Source organism: Carcharodon carcharias, chromosome 18 (genome assembly GCF_017639515.1).
Source record: "Carcharodon carcharias isolate sCarCar2 chromosome 18, sCarCar2.pri, whole genome shotgun sequence".
Lineage (NCBI taxonomy): Eukaryota > Metazoa > Chordata > Chondrichthyes > Lamniformes > Lamnidae > Carcharodon > Carcharodon carcharias.
The window spans coordinates 74,414,332-74,440,412 of NC_054484.1; the positions used below are offsets into that span (position 1 = coordinate 74,414,332).

Below are 26,081 nucleotides of genomic sequence, written 5' to 3' on the forward strand. Positions count from 1 at the left end.
GGGTCAGAAGGTTATGGGTTCAAGCGCCACTCCAGAGACTCAAGCATAAAATCGAGGCTGACACTCCAGTGCAATACTGAGGAATGTTTTGCTGTCTGAGGTGCTGTCTTTCAGATGAGATGTTAAATCAAGGGCCTAGCTTCCTTCTCAGGTGGGTGTAAAAGATCCCATAGCACCATTCAAAGAACAGAGGAGTTCTTGCTGGTGTAATCTGGCCAATGTATATATCACTAAAACAAATCGTTTGATCAGCATCACATTGTTGTGGGCAAATTGGTTGACAGGTTTTCTACACTAGAACAGTGAAAACATTTCAAAAATACTTAGTTAATTGTAAAACCCTTTATTGGATAGTCTGAGGGTGTGAGAGGTGTTATATGAATGCAAGACTTTCTTTGCTTTTATGATGTGCTACCTGTGGTTGCAAACCAGCTGTACATTGAGGGAGTGGAATTATTTACAACTGATAAAAATGCCAATCTGCTGACAGGAATCACTTAAGGAAATAATTCCCTTTCAGGAAGGAAATCTGTCGTCATTACCTGGTCTGGCCTACGCATGACTCCAGACCCACAGCAATGCAGTTGACTCTTAAATGCCCTCTAAAATGGCCAAGCAAGCCGTTCAGTTGTAACAAACCGCAACAGTCACAAAAAAGGAATGAAACTGGACTGACCACCCGGCATCGACCTACACACCAGAAGCAACAGCCCTGCCGACTTTGCAAAGTCCTCCTTACTAACATCTGGGTGCTAATTCCAAAATTGGCAGAGCTGTCTCACAGACGAGTCATGCAACAGCCTGACATAGTCATCCTCACGGAATCATACCTTACTGATAATGTCCCAGACACCACTATCACTATCCCTGGGTATATTCTGTCCCACCAGCAGAGGTGGTGGCACAGTGGTATACAGCAGGGAGGGAGTTTCCCTGGGAGTCCTCAACATCGACTCCAGACCCCATGAAGTCTCATAGCATCAGGTTAAACATGGGCAAGAAAACCTCCTGCTGATTACCACATAACCCCCTCCCTCAGCTAGTGAATCAGTGCTCCTCCATGTTGAATACCACTTGGAGGAAGCACCGAGGGTGGCAAGGGCGCAGAACATACTCTGGGTGGGGGACTTCAATGTCCACCACCAAGAGTGACTCGGTAGCACCACTACTGACCAAGCTGGCCAAGTCGTAAAGGACATAGCTGCTGGACTGGGTCTGCAGCAGGTGGTGAGGGAACCAACAAGAGGGAAACGCATACTTGACTTCGTCTGTGTCCAAATGCAGCAAGACCTGGACAATATCCAGGCTTGGGCTGACAAGTGACAAGTAACAGAAGTGTCAGGCAATGACCATCTCCAACAAGAGAGAATCTAACCATCGTCCCTTGATGTTCAATGGCATTACCATCATTGAATCCCCCAGTACCAACATCCTGGGGGTTACCATAGACCATCAACTGAACTGGACTGGATTATAAATACTGTGGTTAGAAGAGCAGGTCAGAGGCTAGGAATAGTGCGACGTATAACCCACCTCCTGACTCCCAATTGAGGACCTTAAGTGGGCAATTAATGCCCAGTTAAGTGTCTCATCCCACTGCTGCTCAGATTTAACATGTGGTGGAAGAGGCCTGCACCCAATATGTAGCTCCATATGTAGCCCTGCGGGTTGCTGGCCAGTGATAGGGTCGAGGAGGAAGAGGGGACGGTTAGTGCCTTCCTCCCGTTGGACCTTCTATGTCAATCGGAGCCCTCTCATGTGGAGGAGATGATGGGCTATTGATAACCTCGGCTAATGCTCTAAGGACATTGGTTCCAATCCCATCATGGCAGCTGGTGGAATTTAAAATTCAATAATAAAATCTGGATTTGAAAGCTAGTCTCAGTAATGGTGACCATGAAACTACCACTGATTGTCGTAAAAACCCATCTGGTTCACGAATGTCCTTTAGGAAAGGAAATTTGATATCCTTACTTCATCTGGCCCACATGTGTCCCCAGATCCACAGTAATGTGGTTGACAACTGCCCTATGAAATGGCCACTCAGTTCGAGGGCAATTAGCGATGGGCAACAAATGCTGGCATTGCCAGTGACATTCTCATCCTATGAAAGAATAAGTAAAAATACTGTCAGTAGCATCTGATCCTGGTGTGGCACAGAACTGCTGGCCTCTGATCGGCCAGCAACTCTACGAGGTAGGACTACCTCCTGGAGACAGATGGAAATCCCGTCTCATACTAATTAAATGGTCATCAACCGAAAAATAAAAGTGGGACAAGCGATCATGGGATTCAAGGATATGTTTCCCATGCAGCACTGTGATGCTCTCTATAGTGAGCAAAATATTTGAATGTTGCAATTAACCTGCACCTAGCCCTACACTTGCTAAACAGCAGAAGTAGCATGCAAAAGTAGAGCTAAACAATCCCACTACCAATGGGTCAGATCAAAGCTCTGCAGTCCTGCCACTTCCATTTGTGAATAGTGCTGGATAATTAAACAACTAACAGAAGGACAGGGATCCCTGAACATCCCCATTCTCAATGATGATAGAGACCATCACACAAGTGCAGAAGACAAGGTTGAAGCATGTGCAACAATCTTCAAAAAGTGCAGTATGAATGATTCATTTTGGCCTCCTCCTGAAGTCACCACTATCACAGGTGCCACTTCAGCTAAATCAACTTACTCTGTGATATCAAGCAATGGCTGAGAGTGCTGGATAAAGCAAAAGTTATAGGTCCTGACAACATCCCAATTGCAATGCTGAATGCATGTGCTCCAGAACTAGCCACACCCCGCCTAGCCAAGCTGTTCCAATACAGCTACAACACTGGTTGCACAACCTGACAAAAGTGGAAAATTGGCCGAGCTATGTCCAATCCAGTCATCAGTCTATTTTCAATCATCAGCAAAATGATGGAAGGTGTCTTGACAGTGTATTCAAGCAAAACTTACTCACTGGTAATCTGCATCGGGTTCTGCCAGGATCACTTGGTTCTAGACCTCATTACAGCTAGTCCCAAACGTGGACAAAGGAGCTGAATTCCAGAGCGGAACTGAAAGTAAATGCCCTCGATATCAGGCAGCATTCGCCTCAACCCCACTTTCCTGCCTGCTCCCCATATCCCTAGATTCCCTGATAGATCGATAAATTTTTGATCTCAATCTTGAATACTCAATGATGGAGCCTTTACAACTCCATGGTAGACAATTCCAAAGATTCACAACCCTCACCTCAGTTCTAAGTGATGACCTCTAATTCTGAGGCTGTGCCCGCATGTTCTAGATTCTACAGCCAGGAGAAACAGCCTCTCAGTGTCTACCCTATCAGTGCCTTTCAGAATCTTGTGTGTTTCAGTGAGATCATCTCTCATTCTTCTAAACTCCAGAGAATATAGGCCCAATTTACTTAGCCTCTGATCATAGGACAAGCCTCTCAACACAGGAGCCAATCTAGTGAATCTTCGCTGTACCACCTCCAATGCAAGTATATTCTTCCTTAAATATAGAGACCAAAGCCCTACACAACTATAGCACAACTTCCTTATTATTATACTCAAATCCTCTTGAAATAAAGACCATTATACCATTTACCTTCCTAACTGCTTGCCGTACATGCATACTAACTTTGTGTACCTAGTATGAGTACATCCAAGACCACCTGAACACCAACATTTACAAGCCTTTGAAAAAATATTCTACTTTTCTATTCTTACTAACAAAGTGAATAACCTCTCAGTTCTCCACATGATACTCCATCTGCCATCATGTTGCCCACTCACTTAACCTGTGTTTATCATTTTGCAATCTCTTTGTATCCTCCTCAGTTTATATCCCCACCTAAATTTTTATCATCGGAAAACTTTGATACATTACTCTCGATCTCTTTGTCCAAATCATTAATATAGGTTGTAAATAGCTGATGCCCTACCCCGATCCTTGAACTCGTTACAGCTTGTCAATTGGAAAATGCCCTGTTTATCTCTACTCTCTGCTTCCTGTCTTTTAACAAATCCATGCTAATATATTACCCCCAACTCCAATAACCGTCATCTTGCATATTAACCTTTTTGTGGCAATTTATCAAATGTGTTTTGGAAATCAAAGTATACTAGATCTATTGGTTACTCCTTTACCTATCCTACAAGTTACATCCTCTAATAAATTTGTCAAACATGATTTTCTTTTCAGGTGACCATGTTGATTTTGTCTGATCATACTAAGTGCAGTGTTAAAACTTCCTTAATGATAGATTACAGCATTTTCCCCAGATGACTGATGTCAGGCTAACAGGCCTGTTGCTCCCTGTTTTCTCTCTCCCTATTTCTTGGATAGTGGTGTTACATTTGCTAACTTCTAATCCACTTGGGACCATTTTAGAATCTAGGGAATTTTGAAAAATCAGAAGCAGTGCATCCACTATCTCTGCAGCTATTTCTTTTAGAACCCTTGGATGTAGGGCATCAGGTCCTGGGGATTTGTCAGCTTTTAGTTCCTTAAGTATCACCATTTACCAGAAACTTAACTGGACCCATCCACATATCTACAGGAGCAGGTCAGAGGTTGGATATTGGGCGGCTAGTAACTCACCTCCTGATTCCCCAAAATCTTTCTACCATCTACAAGACGCAAGTCAGAAGTGTGAAGGAATATTCCCACTTGCCTGGATGCTTGCAACTCCAATTACACCCAAGGTGCTTGACACCACCAAGAACAAAGTAGCCTGCTTGATTAGCACCCTCCACCCACCACCTTAAAACATTCTCTCCCTCTACCACCAATGCTCTGTGGCAGCAGTGTGCACCACTGCAGCAACTCACCAAGGGTCATTCGACAGCACCTTCCAAACTTGCAACCTCTACTGCTTAGAAGAATAAGGGCAGCAGGTGCATGAGAGCAGCACCACTTGCAAGTTTTTCCCCCCAAGTCACAGACCATGACTTGGAACTATATCACTGTTCCTTCACTGTCACTGGATCAAATCCTGGAATTTCCTCCCTCACAGCACTGTTGGAATATGCAATTCATGGACAGCAGCAGCAGCTCAAGAAAAGGGCTCACCATCACCTTCTCAAGAGCAATTAGGGTTGGACAATAAATGCTGGGGTTGCCAGCGATGCTCACATCCCATGAACATATTAAAAAAGGGTTGAAATAAAAACAGAAAATACTGGAAAAACTCAGCAGGTCTGGCAGTTCTCTGAAGAGTCATATAGACTCGAAACATTGGGCAACATTTTCCACCCATCGGGGTGGAAGTATGGGAGTGGGCGTGGGCGGGCAGCCCTCCAATTGGTGCCCCAGATTGGGAGCGCGCCGCCATTTTTCGTGGACAGGTCAATTAAGGCCAAGTGCTTCCTGTGCGGGCGGGGGGCAGGAATGCCAAATGCAGAAGTGTGGTCCTTCGCGCATGTGTGCGAAGGAGTGCTCCGATCTCCTTGAGACCAAGTGCTGCCTCAGGGTGATCGGTTCCCAAAGTGAAAAAGTTATTGTCGAAAATTTCATTTGCCATCCATGTCCCCTCATGTGACAATGTCACATGAGTTGGGACATGGACATAACTTTAAATAAAAGTGAATCTTAATTTTTTAATTGAGTCATGCTTTTTTAGGTGGCTGCCAGCGCTCCCGACATGCCCGCCAACCTTAAGGTTGGACGGGCAGGTCCACTAATTAGTTTAATTACTTTTTGAATGGTCTCAACAGGCCGTTGACAAGTTGGCGGGTGCACAGCTGACTTGGCTACGCCCCCACCGGCCTGAAAATGCGAATGACACAGGATGACGTCAGGAGTTCCGTCCGATGTCATTCCGCGTCATTTTATGCATCGACCGGCGAGCGTGTCCTGCCCCTGCTCGCCGACGGGAAAAGTCTTCCCATTATCTCTGTTTCTGTCTCCACAGATGCTGCCAGATCTGCAGAGTTTTTACAAGATTTTGAGTTTTAATTTCTGATTTCCAACATCAGCAGTATTTTGCTTTTATTGTAGAAAAAAATGATTTGGTTTGCAGACCTCTGTTTATCCTTTGTTTGCCCAACCAAAAAACAAGTACAGGGAAATTAATGAGTTTTTGGACAAAAGGACAGTGACCCAACAATTACCTCAAAGAAGAAATAAAACATAATATTAACAAATGAGCATGGACATCTTGTTTCAGTCATTAAATAGGAGCATTTAAAAACACTTAACATTTTGGCCTAGGGCTGTTTGGCAGGATTGCCACAGATTTACCTATCCATCTGACATGCTGTCCTCACAATTGGCCTTGGTGCCACTGGATGATCTTTTTATACAGACTGGTAGAGAAAAAGACAAAAACAGAAATAGAATTACCTGGAAAAACTCAGCAGATCTGGCAGCATCGGCAGAGAAGAACAAAGTTGACGTTTTGAGTCCTCATGACTCAACAGAACTGAGTAAAAATAGGATGGGGGTGAAATATAAGCTGGTTTAAGGTGGGGGGGGTGGGGCGGAGAGAAGTGGGAGGGGGAGGGGCACTTCTCTCTCCCCACCCCACCTTAAACCAGCTTATATTTCACCCCATCCTATTTTTACTCAGTTCTGTTGAGTCATGAGGACTTGAAACGTCAACTTTGTTCTTCTCCGCCGATGCTGCCAGATCTGCTGAGTTTTTCCAGGTAATTCTGTTTCTGTTTTTGTTTTGGATTTCCAGCATCCGCAGTTTTTTGTTTTTATCTAGGTAGAGAAAAAACCTGGCACTCATTAAGGTTCCCATTTATATATGGAACCTCATTAGGGCCTCATTTACATATGCAAACAATCAAATTGGCAGTAGCCACTGGTACCAGCAGAAACTTAATCAAACATGACAGTTCTGTACAATTTTCCGTTAGTTTTGCTTACTTAACCCTGGTTTTTGGAGTGAAACCAATTTGAAAAAGTAGGTTATGATGTTTAATGAAATTAAATGTCAAAAACTTTCTGCACAACTGTTATGCACATAATCACTTGAATAACTTTTAGTATGACTGGATTTTTCAATAAAGGGGTACAGAATTTTAACACTTAATGGATACAGATATAATTTTTTGGGGTTAAATGTCCATGAGGGCTCTCTCAATTGTCTGTCATAACTGCAGCAGAAGATTGCTTGAAATTCTACAGAAATTGTGTGACAGCGTTTACACTATTTCTCTGGGGCTCCACAGATCTTCCATTGAAGTCCAGCAGACAATTGGGAGAAGCCTGCGGAGATTCAACTCCTGTAAATTTAAGATATTAAAATACCCATTTACAACAAGGGTTAAATATTCCAACTGCAGGATTGCACAAATACAATTGCTATATTCATAGTTTTTTAAAAATTCATTCATGGGACGTGGGCTTCACTGGCTGGGCCAGCACTTACTGCCCTTCCCGAGTTGCCCTTGAGAAGATGGTGGTGAGCTGCCTTCATGAACCGCTGTAGTCCATGTGGTGTAAGTACACCCTCAATGCTGTTAGGAAGAGAATTCCAAGATTTTGACCCAGAAACAGTGAAGGAATGGCAATGTATTTCCAAGTCAGGATGGTGAGTGACTTAGAGGGGAACTTTTAGGTAGTATTCCCATCTGTCTGCTGCCCTTGTCCTTCAAGATGGTAGTGGTCATGGGTTTGGAAGGTGCTGTTGAAGGGACCTCGGTGAATTCCTGCAGTGCATCTTTTAGATGGTACACACTGCTGCCACTGTGCTTCAGTGATGGAGGGAATGAATATTTGTGGATGTGGTGCCAATCAAGTGGGCTTCTTTGTCCTGGACGGTGTCAAGCTTGTTGAGTGTTCTGGGAGCTGCACTCACCCAGGCAAGTGGGGAGTATTCCATCACACGCCTGACTTGCGCCTTGTAGATGGTAGATAGGCTTTGGGGAGTCAGGAGGTGAGTTAGTTGTCGCACAATTCCTAGCCTCTGACCAGCTCTTGTAGCCAAAGTATTTATATGGCTAGTCCAGTTCAGTTTCTGGTCAATGGTAACTCCCAGGTTGTTGATAATGGGGGTTTCAGTGATGGTAATGCCATTGAACATCAAGGGGCGATGGTTGGATTCTGTCTTGTTGGAGATGGTCATTGCCTGACACTTGTGTGGCGTGAATGTTACTTGCCAATTGTCAGCTCAAGCCTGGATATTGTTCAAGTCTTGCTGCATTTGGACTGGACTGCTTCACTATCTGAGGAGGCGCGAATGCTTCTGAACATTGTGCAATCATCAGCGAATATCCCCACTTCTGATCTTATGATGGAAGGAAGGTCATTGATGAAGCAGCTGAAGATGGTTGGGCTGAGGACACTACCCTGAGGAACTCCTGTAGTGATGTCCTGGAGCTGAGATAGCTGACTTCCAACAACCACAACCATCTTCCTTTGTGCCAGGTATGACTCCAACCAGTGGAGAGTTTTCCCCCTGATTACCACTGACTCCAGTTTTGCTAGGGCTCCTTGAGGCCACACTCGGTTAATTGCTGCTTTGTTGTCAAGGACAGTCACTCTCGCCTCACATCAGGAGTTCAGCTCTTTTGTCCATGTTTGAACCTAGGCTGTAATGAGGTTGGGAGCTGAGTGGCCCTGGCGGAACCCAAACTGAGCGTCTGTGAGCAGGTTATTGCTCAGCAAGTGCTTGATAGCACTGTTAATGACCGCTTCCATTGCTTTACTGATGCTGGAGAGTAGGCTGATGGGACAGTAATTGGCCGGGTTGGATCTGTCTTGCTTTTTATGTACAGGACATACCTGGCAATTTCCCACAAATCTGGGTAGATGCCAGTGTTGTAGCTGTATTGGAAAAGCTTGGTTAGGGGCTCGGCAAGCTCTGGAGCACAAGTCTTCAGTACTATTGCCGGAATATTGTCAGGGGCCATAGCCTTTGCAGCAGCCAATGCATTCAGCCATCTCTTGATGTCATGTGGAGTGAATCGATTTGGCTGAAGACTGGCATCTGTAATGCTGGGGACCTCTGGAGGAGGCCAAGATGGATCATCAACTTGGCACTTCTAGCTGAAGATTGTAACAAATGCTTCAGTCTTATCTTTTGCACTGATGTGCTGGGCTCCTCCATCATTGAGGATGGGGATATTTGTGGAGCCTCCGTCCCCAGTGAGTTGTTTAATTGTCCACCGCCATTCACGACTGGATGTGACAGGACCGCAGAGCTTAGATCTGATCCATTAGTTGTGGTATCGCTTAGCCTGTCTATCACTTGCTGCTTATGCTGTTTGGCACACAGGTAGTCCTGTGTTTTAGCTTCACTAGGTTGACACCTCATTTTTAGGTATGCCTGTTGCTGCTCCTGGAATGCCTTCCTGCACTCTTCATTGAACCAGGGTTGATCCCCTGGCTTGATGGTAATGGTGGAGTGGGGGATATGCCGGGCCATGAGATTACAGCTTGTGTTCGAGTACAATTCTGCTGCTGCTGATGGCCTAAAGCGCCTCATGGATGCCCAGTTTTGAGTTGTTAGATCTGTTCGAAATCTATCCCATTAGGATGTGGTAGTGGTAGTGCCAGACAAACAATGGAGGGTATCCTCAATGTGAAGGTGGGACTTCGTCTCCACAATGACTGTGTGGTGGTCATTCCCACCGATACTGTCATGGAAAGTTGCTTCTGCATCAGGCAGGTTGGTGAGGATGAGGTCACGTATGTTTTTCTCTCTTGTTGGTTCCCTCACCACCTGCTGCAGGCCTAGTCTAGCAGCTACGTCATTTAGGACTCAGCCAGCTCGGTCAGTAGTGGTATAACTAAGCCACTCTTGGTGATAGACATTGAAGTCCCCCACCCAGAGTATGTTCTGAGCCCTTGCCATCCTCAGTGCCTTCTCTAAGTGATGTTCAACGTGGAGGAGCACTGATTCATCAGCTGAGGGAAGGCGGTATGTGATAATCAGCAGGAGGTTTCCGTGCCCATGTTGACCTGATGCCATGAGACTTCATGGGTTCGGAGTCGATATTGAGGACTCACTGGGAAACTCCCTCCCGACTGTATACCACTGTGCCGCCACCTCTGCCAGGTCTGTCCTGCCGTTGGGACAGAACATACCCAGAGATGGTAATGGTGGTGTCTGGACATTACCTGTAAGGTATGATTCCATGAGGATGACTATGTCAGGCTGTTGCTTGACTAGTCTGTGAGACAGCTCTCCCAATTTTGGCAATAGCCCCCAGAAGTTAGTAAGAAGGACTTTGCAGGGTCGGCAGGGCTGAGATTGCCGTTGTCGTTTCCGGTGCCTAGGGTGATGCTGGGTGGTCCTGGGTGGTCTGTCCGGTTTCATTCCTTTTTTGAAGCTTTGTAGTAGTTTGTTACAACTGAGTGGCTTGCTGGGCCATTTCAGAGGGCATTTAAGGGTCAACCACATTGCTGTGGGTCTGGAGTCATGTGTAGGCCAGATCAGGTGAGGACAACAGATTTCCTTCCCTGAAGGACATTAGTGAACCAGATGGGTTTTTACAACAATCGACAATGGTTCCATGGTCATCATTAGACTTTTAATTCTAGATTTTATTGAATTCAAATTCCACCATCTGCCATGGCGGGGTGCGAACCCGGGTCCCCAAAGCATTACCCTGGGCCTCTGGATTATTAGTCCAGCGACAATTCAAATATATATACAATAGAGGTGAGTTTGCCATTTTTGGCAGATTCTCTTCCCCTTTTATATTTCCACATTCAATGGATATTGGCAATGGTTTCGTGAAGTATAAACTTAATGCAGGATTGATCGAATTAACAAAGAAATAATTTTTTAAAATGCAGAAAGCGGTGCACATGCACTGACCCAGACAGGGATTTTTTACATACTCAACATGGACCGAGTCAGCCGCACCCATCTACAAAATTCTGGTGATAGACTGTCCACCAATATTCACTACAAGCCCAACGACTCCCACAGCTACATTGACTACAGCTCCTCACACCCCTCTTCCTGTAAGGGCTCCATCCCATTCTCTCAGTTCCTTCGCCTCTGTTGCATCTATTTTGATGATGCCGCTTTCAAAAACAGTTCCTCCAACATGTCTTTCTTCTTCCTTAACCGGGGTTTTCCACCCACGGTGGTTGACAGGACCCTCAACTGTGTCCAGCCCATCTCCCGCGAATCTGCCTTCACACCTTCCTCTCCTACCCAGAACCATGATAGAGTCCCCCTTGTCCTCACTTATCACCTCAACAGCCTCCGCATTCAAAGGATCATCCTCCGCCATTTCCGCCAACTCCAGCATCATGCCACCACCAAACACATCCCTTCACCCCTCCGGTGGCATTCTGCAGGGATTGTTCCCTCTGGGACACCCTGGTCCACTCCCCTGTCATCCCCTACACCTCAACCCTCTCCCACGGCACCTTCCCATGCAGAAGGTGCAACACCTGCCCCTTTATTTCCCCCCTCCTCACCGTCCAAGGACCCAAACACTCCTTTCAAGTGAAGCAGCATTTCACTTGCACTTCCCTCAATTTAGTCTACTGCATTCGTTGCTCCCAATGCGGTTTCCTCTACATTGGAGAGACCAAACGCAGGCTGCGTGACCACTTTGCAGAACACCTTCGGTCTGTCCGCAAGCATGACCCAGACCTCCCTGTCGCTTGCCATTTCAACACACCACCCTGCTGTCATGCCCACATGTCCATCCTTGGCCTGCTGCAATGTTCCAGTGAAGCTCAACACAAACTGGAGGAACAGCACCTCATCTTCCGACTAGGCACTTTACAGCCTTCCGGACTGAATAGTGAGTTCAACAACTTTAGATCATGAACTCTCTCCTCCATCCCCACCCCCTTTCCGATCACCCTTTTCCCAATAATTTATATATATTTTTCTTTTTCCACCTATTTCCATTATTTTTAAATGTATTTCCATCCATTGTTTTATCTCTACCTTGTAGCCTATTTTGATCCCTTCCCCCCACCCCCACTAGGGCTATCTGTACCTTGCTCGTCCTGTTTGCTACCCTTAATGTCATCATTAGCACATTCCTGTGCTAATATCACCACCGTCAACACCTCTTTGTCCTTTTGTCTCTGACATCTTTTGGCAATCTCCACCTATCATTGGCCCTCTATTCAGCTCTACCTGCCCAACTCCCACTTAAACCAGCTTATATTTCACCTCTTTTCTATTTTTCCTTAGTTCTGATGAACAGTCATTCAGACTCGAAACGTTAACTGTATTCCTCTCCACAGATGCTGTCAGACCTGCTGAGTTTTTCCAGGTATTTTTGTTTTTGTTTTACAAAATTCTGACTATTGGTTCTGTAACAAAGCTGCACAGAGAAGTAACAAAGCTGCACAGAGAAGTAACAAAATTTTTTGTTAAAGTCAATATATGACTTTTCCTCACTGACACTCGTTGAGAGCTCACCGACAGGTATATAATCCTAAGTGTTTGTTTATGACTATGGAAAGTGTTTGTGTTGCTCAGTCAGAATCTTTTGCGTATTTGCACAGCATAAAGCTGAACAAAAGTCTCCCTTCTTTTACTTTTCTGAGGTTGATAATTCCACAGTGTTACTATAAAAGCACTACTGCATTGATGCAAAATTGTTTCTGTTCTACAATGTCAAAGGCAGGAGTGTATATTGTAAATCAGATCAGTAATCTGACTTCCATTTACATTAAATCCAAGAGATACTCTGCCATGCATAGTACATTGCCTCACATTGTTGATCTTTACTGAAGGTGTAGTGTAATTACATCTCAGGGCAAGGGTAGATTGCAAGTGCTCAAATAGTTGAATAGTTGTCTTTAAAACACTTTAAACATAGTACAAGATTTCATTATGTTAGAATAAAGCATTTTTGTACAAAGCCAGTATTTGACTTTTGGCCACCGACACTCTGAGAGCCTATGGCCACACATACAATCCCAAATGCTTACTTGTGACTGTAGAAAGTTTTTCTGTTACTCAATGTATTTTGAGGAGTCAACCATCAAAACATTACAAATCAGCTGTTTTGGTAGGCAGAACTCTGTGCAAGGTATAAGCCATAGGTCTCAGCATTAACTTATGTCTAATAGTGTGTATTAAAACACACAGGCACCAATTTGAGGTTGGTATCTAATTTATGTCATCCTTATTCATTCGATGAGTGTTGGTGGCCAAAATTCAAATACTGTCTTTATACAAAAATGCTTTATTCTAACGTTAAGAAATCTTGTACTATGTTTAAAAAGTTCTAAAGACAACCATTCAACTAATTAAACACTTGCAATCTTCCCTTACCCTGAGATGGCATTGCGCTATTTATTTTCATGTATATAGGTCAAATGCAAATGAATACTTAAAACATCAATAGCAATGAAGACAAAACGTTGTGAACCAAACACAATAATAAAATCACACTACTTTTGAATAGTGAGTAACAGATATAATAAACAAAGTTTTTGAATGAATAGTGCTAGAAGACAATTCTGGACAATGAGGTCATACAATAATCTTAACTAAAAAAGATTTTTTCAATTACATATAAACTTATTTTAATATTTGAAGAATGAGACATTCGTGCACTTCGAACTTAACTAAATGCTTGTCTTACATAGCAATAAATTATCCAAATTTGTTATTGCATACATTTTCATTATCTCACTTTCAAAGGTATTGTGAAACTATATTATAAACAAGAACAACAGTTCTGATATTTGGATTACTTCTAACTTAAATGTGTTAATATAAAAATTACAAGCGGATTAAAACACAATGATAAAAGAACTATGCTTTGTGACCCATTCTTCTGATTTCTCTATTCTTATTTGTTTAGCATCCATCATTTCCTCAGGAAGTAGAGCAGATAAATAAAGCTTTATACCAACCCGCATGGCAAAATTGCTGTGACTCAAATAACAAGGGAGATGAGACAAAGGGTCAGATTTTCCTTAACAATGGAACAGTCCAGTTCAGAACTCAAGAAACTCATCACATCTATGCTTGGCACATTACAGCATGAGTCACAGCTACATGTGATTTCTTGACCAGAGGAAGCTGAACCAAGTATCACAAATATATAGGTTATTCAACCACAAAAAGTAAGTATTTACGGCAACTACTAATACATTTACTTCAATTTTTCTGATTTTTCTCCTTGATTTCCATTTCTTTGAGTTAATTGTTCTACTATTTTTCCCTTTAAAAAAGCCTATTTGATAACAGCGTGCAGTGTATATAGATAATACACTATTTGCTCAAGATACAAATCAAGTGTTTATAATATACCAGATTTATTTTAAACTGATAAAAGCTAACTATGGAAATCTCATTTAATTAAATGCAGAATTAATAAGCATTGATTGATTACATAAGTCATTTTTTTTTAAGTTGGAGATAGATGAGGTTAAGGATTTGATAGAAGAGATTGGGGCCTAGAAATTTGGGCACATTGAAAGTTAGGACAGAAATGTGCACACACTTCTTGCCTGCCATATTCCCTTAGTTGGGCATGCAGGGGGAATAGCATGCACCTATAAGGTGAGGCCCAGGCCATCTCTGATATTGGTACCCAAAGCTCATTATGCTGGAGCCAGGGTGGTGCAAACAGGCAGCTGGTGAAGAGAGCTAATGTCGCATTCAGAAATGCGGCTTGCCCTGCAACAAGACATTCTGTGGTGCTTTTGGTGCGGGTGCCGGAATTTAGTGTGTACATCAGGTACACTAGTGTTATACCCATTCTAAAATATACTGTCTAATAGTGCATGTATGCCAATGGCAGGATAGTGAGGTCCAAAGCTGCTGTTTCAGAAATTCTGCCATTGACACTAGAATTGCACCAGACTTAAGTTAAACCTATAGAAAAGGGGAGTAAGTTATCTGCGTAATCTGGAAAGCAGCAAGTGGTTGAGTTCACAAATTTTGAATATCCACAAATATTGAACCATCAGCCTTTATGGAAATAATTTCTTTTTTCAGCTACATAACTTAAGAATTCTGTAATGTGCCTTTTGATGATTTCAGATAGGGACGTTTTTTGCTTCTCACATTCTGGCCAGGGTTTTTAGGATGGCCGAGTTTCCCTTCCCACCATCTGAAGAGTCGGCTGAGAACACATTCCCGCTGATACTGTCTGTCTTGCAGTCATTTAATGCTCCAACAAGCTTTAATTAGCTGTAGACGGGACTTCTGCCCCTCACTCAAGAGAAAGTTCTGCCTCAGAGAGCTGCTGGCCAATCTGATGGGCCTGCAGCTGTCTAGTCCTTGTGGTGCCGGAAGCTGCAGTGGACAGGGCTGGGGCTGCAAGCGGTCCCCGGAGTCCAAGTCCTGGGAGTCCAGGACCAGGTAAGTGTGGGGGTCTCAAGGCAAGGAGGTAGGTGGGGAGGGGCTGGAGAGGCCAGGGAGGCAGGGAGCATCTGTAGGGACCAGGCCTTCTGGGGAAGGGGTGGGGGGAGCAGTTGCAGGGATGCACACTTCATGTTAAAAGGAGGATGCTAATGGAGGTGATCGACTCTCTTACACCCCTCACACTTCCTGCCCGGTCTCCTGAACATTTTCAGGCTTCACCCGTGCCTAAACTCCTCCTGCCAACCTGAAAACAGACTGGGTGGGAAACAGCCCTTAAATGGTCAATAATTGGCTGCTTAAGGGCCTCAAATTGCGCAAGGGCGGGCGGGTCTGCCTAGGCCTTGCCTATCCCACCTGTAAAATTGCAGAGAGGTTGGGGCGGGTGGGAAGGCCATCTGAGAAATTTTACAATCACCTCCAACTAAAAGCATAAAATTCTGCCCTCTATCATGGAGCCGTTACAATGAGGTTCGTTATGGGTATTCATATGCAAGTCCTTATATCGCAGGCAGAACAGGAGAAGGAAAACCAGATCAAAACATTAATTAACAATGGGAAGCCACTGAAGATGGAATGGACACATTTCTATGAGGGGTAAGGAAGAACATCCTCCCTGCTGTTCAGGCTCAGGAGCCAGGGAATAACTTCTGTAAAGCCTCCATTCCCCACTGTCACATTTCACTTTCAACCATGACAATGTGAATGAAAAGAATGCAAGAAGAGCCAGAGAGCTGGTAGCTTGTGTTAGCTACTGTGGGAAGTCACTGAGTTTCTTTTTGTGATGGGGGTGGTGGGTTCAAGGAGGTGGCACTCAGTGTCACAGCCACCTCCCTCCAAAAAGTGAGCATCACATTCTTATCAAGTCTCTGCTTCAACTCCAAACAAACCGTGCTTCTTACTGCATATCTCTGTTATGAGGACATGCAGGTTCAGCCTCAAAGTTTTGTAATTTAGTATTCTGATCTGGTTTCCAACCTTGTTGCCCATGTTGTCTGCTTCCTCCAGTGTTGTCATTGCCCCTCTAAGCAGCAGTGGGTTTTATTCACTGCTGCTGTCCTGGGTATTTGCCTCTCCTTCAACTGTTTTCTGCCTGGTGCTCCCTCCCTCCCATTCCCTGCCCGAATGATATTATGGTCTAGCTCCAGCCCCTACACTATTTTCTGCTACCATCGCATATCTGAAGCTGTATCAGCTGTAGCTACACAGCCTATCGCCTCAAGGTTGATAGGGTATCCCAAGAGCTTCTGTGCCAAAGTACATAAGCAAATGAATTAAAGTAACACTGTATTTGCATATGTAAATTAAAGTGTGAAGGATCCATCAAGGTTCACAAACTAGTAATAACAACAAAAAGTTTTGCAGCAATTTCCATGGGATCCAAATAATTAAAATTCCTCTAATTAGTGAGGTTTGGTTAAAATGTTGCTACTTAGTAATTCATTTCTTGTGCATACGGAAGAAATGAGTATGACAACAGATATTGAAACATAGGGTGTGTAGACTATTACGATGACAGTGATCAAAGTCTGCCAATTGACTTTCTTACAACTGTTTAAAGTGAATTTTTTTTTACAAAAGGAAAAGACGATGAAGTGCAAGTGAACAAGCAACTAGAGTCTTTATGCAATGAAATTGCTCATGTTCCTGCACAATACCAAAACATCTACACCATCGTAACATATCGTACATTTATTTTAATATGTACATTGAAGCATAATAAATTGAAAATTCCAAGATTTTGTGCATGCTTTGTTTCATTCCTTTCCATTGATATCTCATTCTCAATTTAGTTTCAAGATAGGACAGTTAAGATCATATCAAGATTAATATCGCTAATACAGAGCACTGCTCTTTGGAGCACAGATGATCTAGTCAGTTTTTCTTTTTCTCTCCCACTAATGGAGATCAATCAAATTTCTTGTGATTAAGCAGTAAACTGCTAAAACTCACCTAATTGTGAGTAATAAATGAATATGAATGTTAGTCATAGTTTGGACTCTCACATTTTAATAGGAAAGCTACTTGGTCAACTTTGTGGAAATGCTTCAATGCCTTTCTCATTTTTATTAAAAAGTGATATTTTTCTTCATTTTGTTTATAGTGAAATTAAAATCTCTTACAGTTTCTGGAGATTCTTTGTGGCAAGACTGAAAAAGTGACTTAGAAACTTGCTTTCCAGGTCTCCACAATGCCACTCCATACTTATCCAAGTGAAACATTTTCTCTGCACTATCCCAAAGTGGCACAGCTCTGAGCACCATATTATGGGCAGCATTTAATGCCATATCCTGCGACACGTTTGGACACGGAAGGGCATTTAATCGGTGGAAAGGTGGTGGGTGGGACTCCACTGTCTTCCTGGCTCTGCCCTAATTAAGTCCAGTGCGGGAAGGCTCGTGGGTGGCCTTCCTGCCCACTGCCAATTGAGGCCCTTAAGTGGGCAATTAACCGTGAGGGACTCATCATGTGGGAAGCCTGAAAAGAGGTTAAGAGGCTTTGGGGGGAAGGGAGAGGTTGGGAGGAAGGGGCAACTGCTCCCTCATTCAAAGACACAGTGCCTGAACAAGGGACCCAGCATCGAGTAAGGGGGTAGCCATTGAGAACCATGCCCCTGCCTTTGCTGCTGATTCCCACTTCCCTGCAACCTCTCAGCCCGCCCCCACTCACCTTTGACCTAAGATCCCCTGGCAATCCTGGGCCTCTGGTGGGTGCATTAGCAGCAACAGCCACCACTCCTGCTGGCATTACCTGCAGTGCACAGCTGGGGGCCTCTGATTGGCCGTCTGCTTTCAGGGGGCAGGATTTCCACCCTCAGGTGCCCTGATCCAGGGCAAGGCACACAACTGTCTACATAAGTGCCTCATTGGTACTTAATGTGGCAGGCTTTCCTCAAAGAAGGCAATGGGCTCTTAGCAGTTGACGTGGCCCTCTGGCCTGCATTAAATACCATCCCAAATGTGGAATGAGACTTACAAGCTCACTACACTTTTTCCTGAAATCCCAACATGTCAAATTAACATCCTCCATCTCTTATCTCAGAGAAAGCAGACAGTTAGCCTTCGCTTCATTTAAAAGAACTTACTTTTATACAGCATTGTTCATAATGCATATCTGAGTCACCTGGAGGTAAACACAAATACCATGGATATACTCATCCCCAATTTCCCCTCTCTCTGTTTGCTGGGGAAGTTCTTTGACATCCAATCTTGTCCGGAAAGGTGAAACTATTAAATTAGAGTGGTGAGCCATCTTACAGCAGTCTTATGGTGTCAAAGCCTTTTAAACCATTATGTTAAAGTGCCCTTTCTACCCACCTTCTTTCGTCTCCAAGCAGATTATACAAAATGCAATCCAATTAAAATTATCTTCAGGCAAGATTCAGCAAGCAACTCTATTATCTCCTGACCTTTACTGGAAGGGTAATTTTATAAACTTGACTTTTTAGTTGCTAAAGGAAAATTACGGCAGATGGGTTTGTAGTTAATTGAAGGATGCTAATTTAAATGTATGTATGTAAATTTAAATGTATGTACCTTTCAACGTATGGCCTTACTTTTCAACTTAAATTGAGTATGATCATGCCATTAATCATGGCTGTAAAATAAATGTTTTTCAACATGGAATTCAATACTCAGCAATAAATGGAAATTTGTTACGTACTAAGCATGGACCAGACAACTGATCTGTACACTTCACAAATGCAGAATATAAGATAGTGAGGCTATAAAAAAAGGAAGTCACATAAACTGGTCTGACATATATAAGTGCTTTAGAAACTGGCAAAGTTCAGAATTTACTCAGCAGCTTTTGAAATCTGACTGTAACTTACAGGGTCTGATGGTCCACAGCATTCTCTAAATGACTTCTGAATATCCTTTCCTTGGAATTCAAGGGCAAGACAAGGGCCTGAAGAGAGTTCATTTACCATACCCTGTAAAAGGAATACAAAAAGTATTGGTGCGGATATAGAAAGATTGTGACAGTATCTTCCCCAGCCACGGTACTTACACATTGAAGCATAGTTATTAAATGGGAAATTGAGCAAGTCTCACCTTAAACAATTTCTGATTTAAGAGCAGTAATTCTTCAGATCTAAAATCAGACTAGTAATAATTGTTACTGAAAACAGCCCTGAAGCCCTGGTCAAGAGCAGGCTGATTTCAGTTCACATAGATTAAGTCAGTGGTGTTGCAATATTAGCTCAAATAAAAACAAAATATTGCGAATGCAGGAAATCTTTAACAAAAACAGAAAATGCTGGAAAAACTCAGCAGGTCGGGCAGCATCTGTGGAGAGAGAAACAGAGTTAACGTTTCGAGTCTGTATGATTCTTCTTCAGCTCTGAAGAAGTCATGCAAACTCAAAACATTAACTCTGTTCCTCTCTCCACAAATGCTGCCAAATCTGCTGAGTTTATCCAGCATTTTCTGTTTTTATTATTATTGTAGTATTAGCTCTTGTTTTAAGGAAATGATGAAAAATACTAAGCTGAAGAAACAGCATAAACTTCAGGGGCAAAAATGTTCAACCAATTTAAAAATATCCAGTAAATGTTAGTCAATTGGAAGATCAACGTGAATAGACAGGATTAGTCCAAAGTGCTAAACTGCTGAGCCAGTGCTTCCCAAACCTTTTCCTGGTGTGATCCCAATTTAATGCCTCCATCTTCATATGATCCAAGGATGGAAAAATGGGTGGGAGAGGGGTGGGGGCACAAAAGCTGTTCAGCAGTATTGGGGGTGTGGGGGTTGGTGGGCTTCACTTGCTGCGAGGGCCTCTTTAATTTTGACTGTCGAGGGGTGGGGAAGAAAAGCAGTGGTTCAGCATTGGAGGAGTTGATGAAAAGGCAGGGTTTCTCCAAAAAACAAACACCTAACCTTTTCACAGGCTTATTTTGCAGCAGCAAATCGGGCCTCAGAGAGCAGTCCACTAGGCCATGCTCTCCAATAGAAAAATAACACAAAGATTTAAAGGGGCCATGCAACTGTTAGAATTCAGTCCGAGCTACATGGCAACCATTGCATTACTGCCTCAGAGGTCGCTACCCCAAAATATTGTCTTGCAACCCACTGTTTAAGAAGTCCTATGCTAAGCTTTATACATACATGTAGTACATATTGTAATATATAAACTATGTTTTGAAGCAGATCCTTAATTACTGGCAGACATGATGGGTGGAAGTGCCTTGTTCTGTGCTAAAATCTCTGATTCTTTGATAGAACATATATATTGCATAGTAAAATATTCATAGTTTTCAACAGTGATCCTGATGAACTACAAAGTTGGGAATTTTAAAAATTGGAATATTAAATTTGATTTTTCAAAGGAGAAATATGCTAATTTTCCAAAATAAATATTCCTTTTTCGCAGCCTGACCACTTAGGGCATTCAGGCTCCAACGATGTATAAATATGTGTAACTGGATTTTTTCAAAGTAATACAGGTGGCTGCCTTACATCTCATAGGACGATGGTTTGGGACGTGGTGGTCAACTCTGTGTTAAATATTGCCGTCTGAGACTCAGGAGACCCACTCTGGCAGGACATTTTCTGCCGCATTTGCTGCAGAGGAAAACAAAGGGCTGAGAAAGTTCACGATTCTCTGACCTCTGTTTTCTCTGGGCCCGCTCCTTGGCCAGCTGAGCTTTTAGTTTCTGCTTGCCTCTTCCAATGTCCTTCCAAACAGTCAGCAGCTGTCTCCCAGCTGTTAGTGTCAATGTCTGTCATCTTCATATTGCACTTGTAGGTGTCCTTATAGTGGAAGTATGATACTCAGGGGGCTGTGACCCAGTGGCCAGTTCAGCGTACAAAAGGCCTTTGGGTGTATGGCCATCATGCACTGAATAAACTTAGGCGTCATTGGCTTAGCAATGAGTGTATGTTGATGGAATTAGCACACTCCAAGACCTCTGAGTTGATGACCTTGTTCTGCCAAGAGGTGCCAAGGATACTTCTAAGAAAGCGAAACTGTTCAGCCTTTTCTCCTGGCTAGCATATGTTCTCCAGGTCTCTTCGCTGTAGAGGAGTGCAGAGAGAGCAGACTTGGTAGACTCACAGTTTGGTGTTCTCAATCAGGTTGCTGTTGTTCCTCACTCTCTTACTCAACTTGGACATAACAGCTGAAGTTTTTCCATGCATGTGTTGATTTAAGCATCAAGGGACAAATTGATGATTATGGTGCCTAAGTATGTGAAGCTATAAACAACTTCCAGCGAAAAATTGTCAATGCTGATTGATGGCGGTATGGCAACATCCTGGGCCATGAGATTTCTCGACATTTGTCTTCTTGATGCTGATGTTCAAACCAAATTTTTTTTTAAACAGACATGAGATAGTCTGTCCATTTGGCACTGATGGTGTTCCTCAGTATGGAATGTTAGTGTGGCATTGTCAGCACAGAGCAACTCTCTGATGAGGACTTGATGCACCTTTTTTCTTGGATCTCAGGTGAGCAAAGCTGAAAAGCTGTCAGTTCTGGTATATAAGTAGACACCCTCTGTAGATGACCTGAAGGTATAAGATAACAGCAAGAGTGTTGGCACCAGAATGTAACCCTGTTTATCCCAAGTCCGGATCTCAAAAGGGTCTGATGTTATCCCATCATAACCGACCTTATCCATCATGTTGCCATGGAAAGAGGAGATCACATTAAGCAGCTTCAAAAGGCAGCCATTTTTCTCCAGCAGCTTAAACAGACCACTTCTGCTCACATGGTCAAATGCCTTGGTGAGATTGCTAAAGGCAATGTGTAGTGGTCTCCTTTGTTCACGACATTTCTCTTGCAGCTGCCAGACTGAGAGTATCATGTCAATTGTAGATCAATGTAATACTTAACAATTTAATGTAAAATGGAAAGGGAATAAATCACATCACAGCTAAATTAAGATATCATATTTGCTATTGTGGTGAGAAGGACAGGTCAAAGGCTGAGAATTCTGCGGCAAGTAACTTGCATTCTGACTCTCCGAAGCCTACAAGGTACAAGGACTGTGATGGAATACTCTCCATTTGCCTGGATGAGTGCAACTCCAATAACACTCAACAAGCTCCACACCTTCCAGGACAAAAGCAGTTTAAAATCTTTGAACTTCCTTCCTAACACCATTATAGATGTACCTAACCAGATGGACTGCAGTATTTCAAGGCGACAGCTCATAATCACCTTCTCAAGGGCAAATAGGGATTTTAAAAAAAGACCGCATGATCGGCATCCCATTCACCCCCTTAAACATTTGTTCCCTCCACCATTGGAGCACATTAGAAGTGTGTACTGTTTACAAAATGCAGTGTAGCAACTCACCAAGGGTCCTTTCAACAGCAACTTCCAAACTCAAAACCTCTACCACCTAGAAGGACATGGGTAGCAGAGCTGGTGATGGTCCCCATGCAAGTTCCCCTCAAAGTCACTCATCATCCTAACTTGGAAATAGATCCCCATTCCTGTCACCGGGTCAAAATCCTTTAGCTGCCTCTCTCATTGCACCGTGGGTCTACCTACACCACATGGACTTATGCAGCTCAAGAAGGCAGCTCACCACCCCCTTCTCATGGGCAATTTGGGATAGGCAATAAATGTTGGCCTTGTCAGCGACACTCCATCCCAAAAACAAATGGAAAAAAAAGCATAGGCCAGGATTTTCAGCTCGGTGTGCAGACACATGCCCTAGAAGCCCGAGAGTGAAATAGCATGCGATGATGTCGGGCGAGCGTCCCAATGTCATCACGCACTCGTGCGATATTTCGGTCAGCGGGGATGCACGAATGACGGCAGCACAGCACACCTGCTGGCAATTAAGAGGCCTATTAAGGCCCTTAAGCAGTTAATTAAGTAGAATTTATCGCTGCCTGTCCATCCCTATGGTTGACGGGCAGGTGAATAGGCCAGGCAGCCTTTGCCTTTTTTGCAAAACCTCATCCGCAGGCGGGATGGGGTTTCCAACAGTGAGTAAAAAAACAATTAAAAATTTTTAACATGTACATCTTCATGTGGGAACATGTTTATATTATATATAGATTCTTCATTTTTCATTTACAAATCCTTCAGTTCCCTGAGGCAGCTCTGTGCCTTCAAGGAGCTTTCAATGAGCGCACCCCCACGCATGTGCAAACTTCAGCCTTGCGCTCCGCCTGCCCCCACCCGGCAGCACTGAGGCTCTCAACTCACGTTTCACACTGGCTGGCCATTAATTGGCCATTAATTGGCCAGCCAGCGTGAAATTGTGGTCAGGGCCCGGTCACAGGCAGCGGACCATTTGGTGGCCGCTCCTGGGCCCGCCCACCTGACAAGGGGAAAAACCTGCTCATAGAAATTAGGACTTTTTGAGGCACAGTTGCATGGTATTGGTGATGAGGGTGTAATGTAGATTACAAGTGCCAAACTGACTTCATAGTGGCATCTGTTTTGATACATGAAATCATTTATCCTTTCTAAGGTTCTTCCCAAATTTTTAGTGAAAGTTGACAACCAGGAGTCAGAACAAGGGCCCTAAGGCTAACTGTAGGACCTCAAAAATGTCCTGAGATCAGATTAGAGGGTGAACTCAAGTCCTTCTCGTCTATATTGCTGAGCAGCTAATACATGCCTTCTACTTATTATCACCCTTGCACATTCTCTTAGGATCCATTTTCTATGTGCCTTTATCTGTCTTAGTACCACCCCAGCGGCTGCAGCATGGTTAGTGGAAAGCTGCTGATTTTCAGTGGAGGAGACATCAGATGGCCTTGTTTCAACCTCGAGCAGCTACAGACCTTGAAAGGCTGGCTACAGACTGCACCATCTTGGCACTGGCGATAGCAGTCTGAGCAGGCAGGCTAGCTGACAGGAAACAGCATGGGTACTGACACAGTGGCAGGGCAAATCCTGTCATCTTGAGAGAGGTCAGTAGATTCATGCTTCATGGAGGCACTGTCATTCACCAAGGGTGGCACCTCAGCAATCCTAGTAATCTGTAGGAGAGCAGAACGCCGGACTGCTTTAATACCCTTAAAGTCCATTTATACATTGTAATCCACAGGCATGACAGCAGAAATCTGAGTTTGCATGGCAATAAACTGACCTTACAAGACAACAGTCTGAGCTTCTACTGCAGCATGCAGATATTGAGTGGCTGTTACTTGTGCTGCAATGGAAGCTGAGACATTGGTCATCAGGTGTTGCATCATGGCTGGGTCCACAAGTTTGCAAATAAAGTTGGCCACCACTTCCATGCCAGAGGATGAGCTACAAGCTCTGTGACAAGCCCTATGCCAAGTTGGTCTTGGAATCCTCCACAGTTCTTGCCAGTGACAGATGGCTTTCTGGGAGGCTTCCCAATGCATCAAGCATTTGATTGTGCATACCCATTGATGTTCCACAGAATTACTATCTGAATCCTCTGCAGTAGAACCCAGGTATAACCTTGCCCTTCTGTGCTATGTTTGCCTGCTACCCAGGCTGCAATCCACTTGTGCCCAATGTCTCACCAGGTGCAGATTCCACCTCGAATCTATCTTCAAAATTACATGCAGTGTTAGCATCTAAGCTAGCTTATCATTCTCTTCTTGGTCTTTCTCCACTGCACAACCAGGTTTTACCTTTTGGGTAAAAGCAAAACACTGCGGATGCTGGAAATCCAAAACAAAAACAAAAATAGCTGGAAAAACTCAGCAAACTCAACTCATACGGACTCGGAAAGTTAACTGTATTCCTCTCCGCAGATGCTGTCAGGCCTGCTGAGATTTTCCAGCTATTTTTGTTTTTGTTTACCTTTTGGGTGTCTGGAAGGAAAAAAGGCATAAGGGTAAGGTGCAGGACAGATGGGGTTGGTGACAAAATTATGGGGTACATGTTTGCACTATATGCAGCTTGTAAATCAGAACAGAATTTGGATGAGGAGGAAGTGGGATGCGAGAACAAAGACTAAGTATAAGGACATTGCCATCTTCAATGAGTTCTGTCCCTTTGCTAGCTGTTTGCTGATGATTGCACAATGCTCAGCACCATTCGTGGTTCCAAATGCAGTAAGGCCTGGACAATATCCAGGCTTGGGCTGACAAATGGCAAGTAGCTTTTGCGCATCACGTGCCAGGCAATGACCATCTCCAACAAGAGAGAATCTAACCATCACCCCTTCACACTCCGAGGCACTACCATCATGGATCCCCCTTATCAACATCCTGGAGGTTACCATTGACCAGAAACTGAACTGGACTAGCCATATAAATACTGTGGCTACAAGAGCAGGTCATAGGCTAGGAGTCCTGCAGCAAGTAACTCATGTCCTAACTCCCCAAAGTCTGTCCACCATCTACAAGGCACAAGTCAGGAATGTGATGGAATACTTGCCTGGATGCGTGCAGCTCCAACAACATTCAAGAAGCTTGACACCATCCAGGACAAAGCAGCACGCTTGATTGGCACCCCTTCCACAAACATTCACTCCCTCCACCACCAGTGGCAGAGTGTGTACCATCTACAAGATGCACTGCAGAAACTTACCAAGGCTCTATAGCCAACACCTTCCAAACCCACGACCGCTACCACCTAGAAGGACAAGGGAAGCAGATACATGAGAACGCTACCACCTGGAAGTTCATCTCCAAGCCACCCACCAGCCTGACTTGGAAATATATCGCTGTCCTTTCATGGTCGTTGGGTCAAAATCCTGGAACTCCCTCCTTAACAGCACTGTGGGTGTACCTACAACACAGGGGCTGCAGCGGTTCAAGAAGGAAGCTCACCACCACCTCCTCAAGACCAAAAATCAGGGATGGGCAATAGACTCTGGCCTAGCCAGCGACGCCCACATCCTGCAAATGAATTTTTAAAAAGCCCCAGCTCAGCAATGGA

The 26,081-nt window shown here is 43.9% G+C and overlaps 1 protein-coding gene across 3 annotated transcripts in view; it reads right to left on the minus strand.

Moving 5' to 3' along the window:
* Positions 1 to 26,081, minus strand: part of nme7 (NME/NM23 family member 7) — a 189,598-nt gene that overhangs the window by 37,977 nt on the left and 125,540 nt on the right. For all 3 annotated transcript variants that reach the window (XM_041210812.1, XM_041210814.1, XM_041210813.1), the window contains one exon: positions 19,084 to 19,185. In XM_041210812.1, coding sequence (XP_041066746.1) covers positions 19,084 to 19,185 — 102 coding nt within the window. The remainder of the gene's footprint in view (positions 1 to 19,083; positions 19,186 to 26,081) is intronic.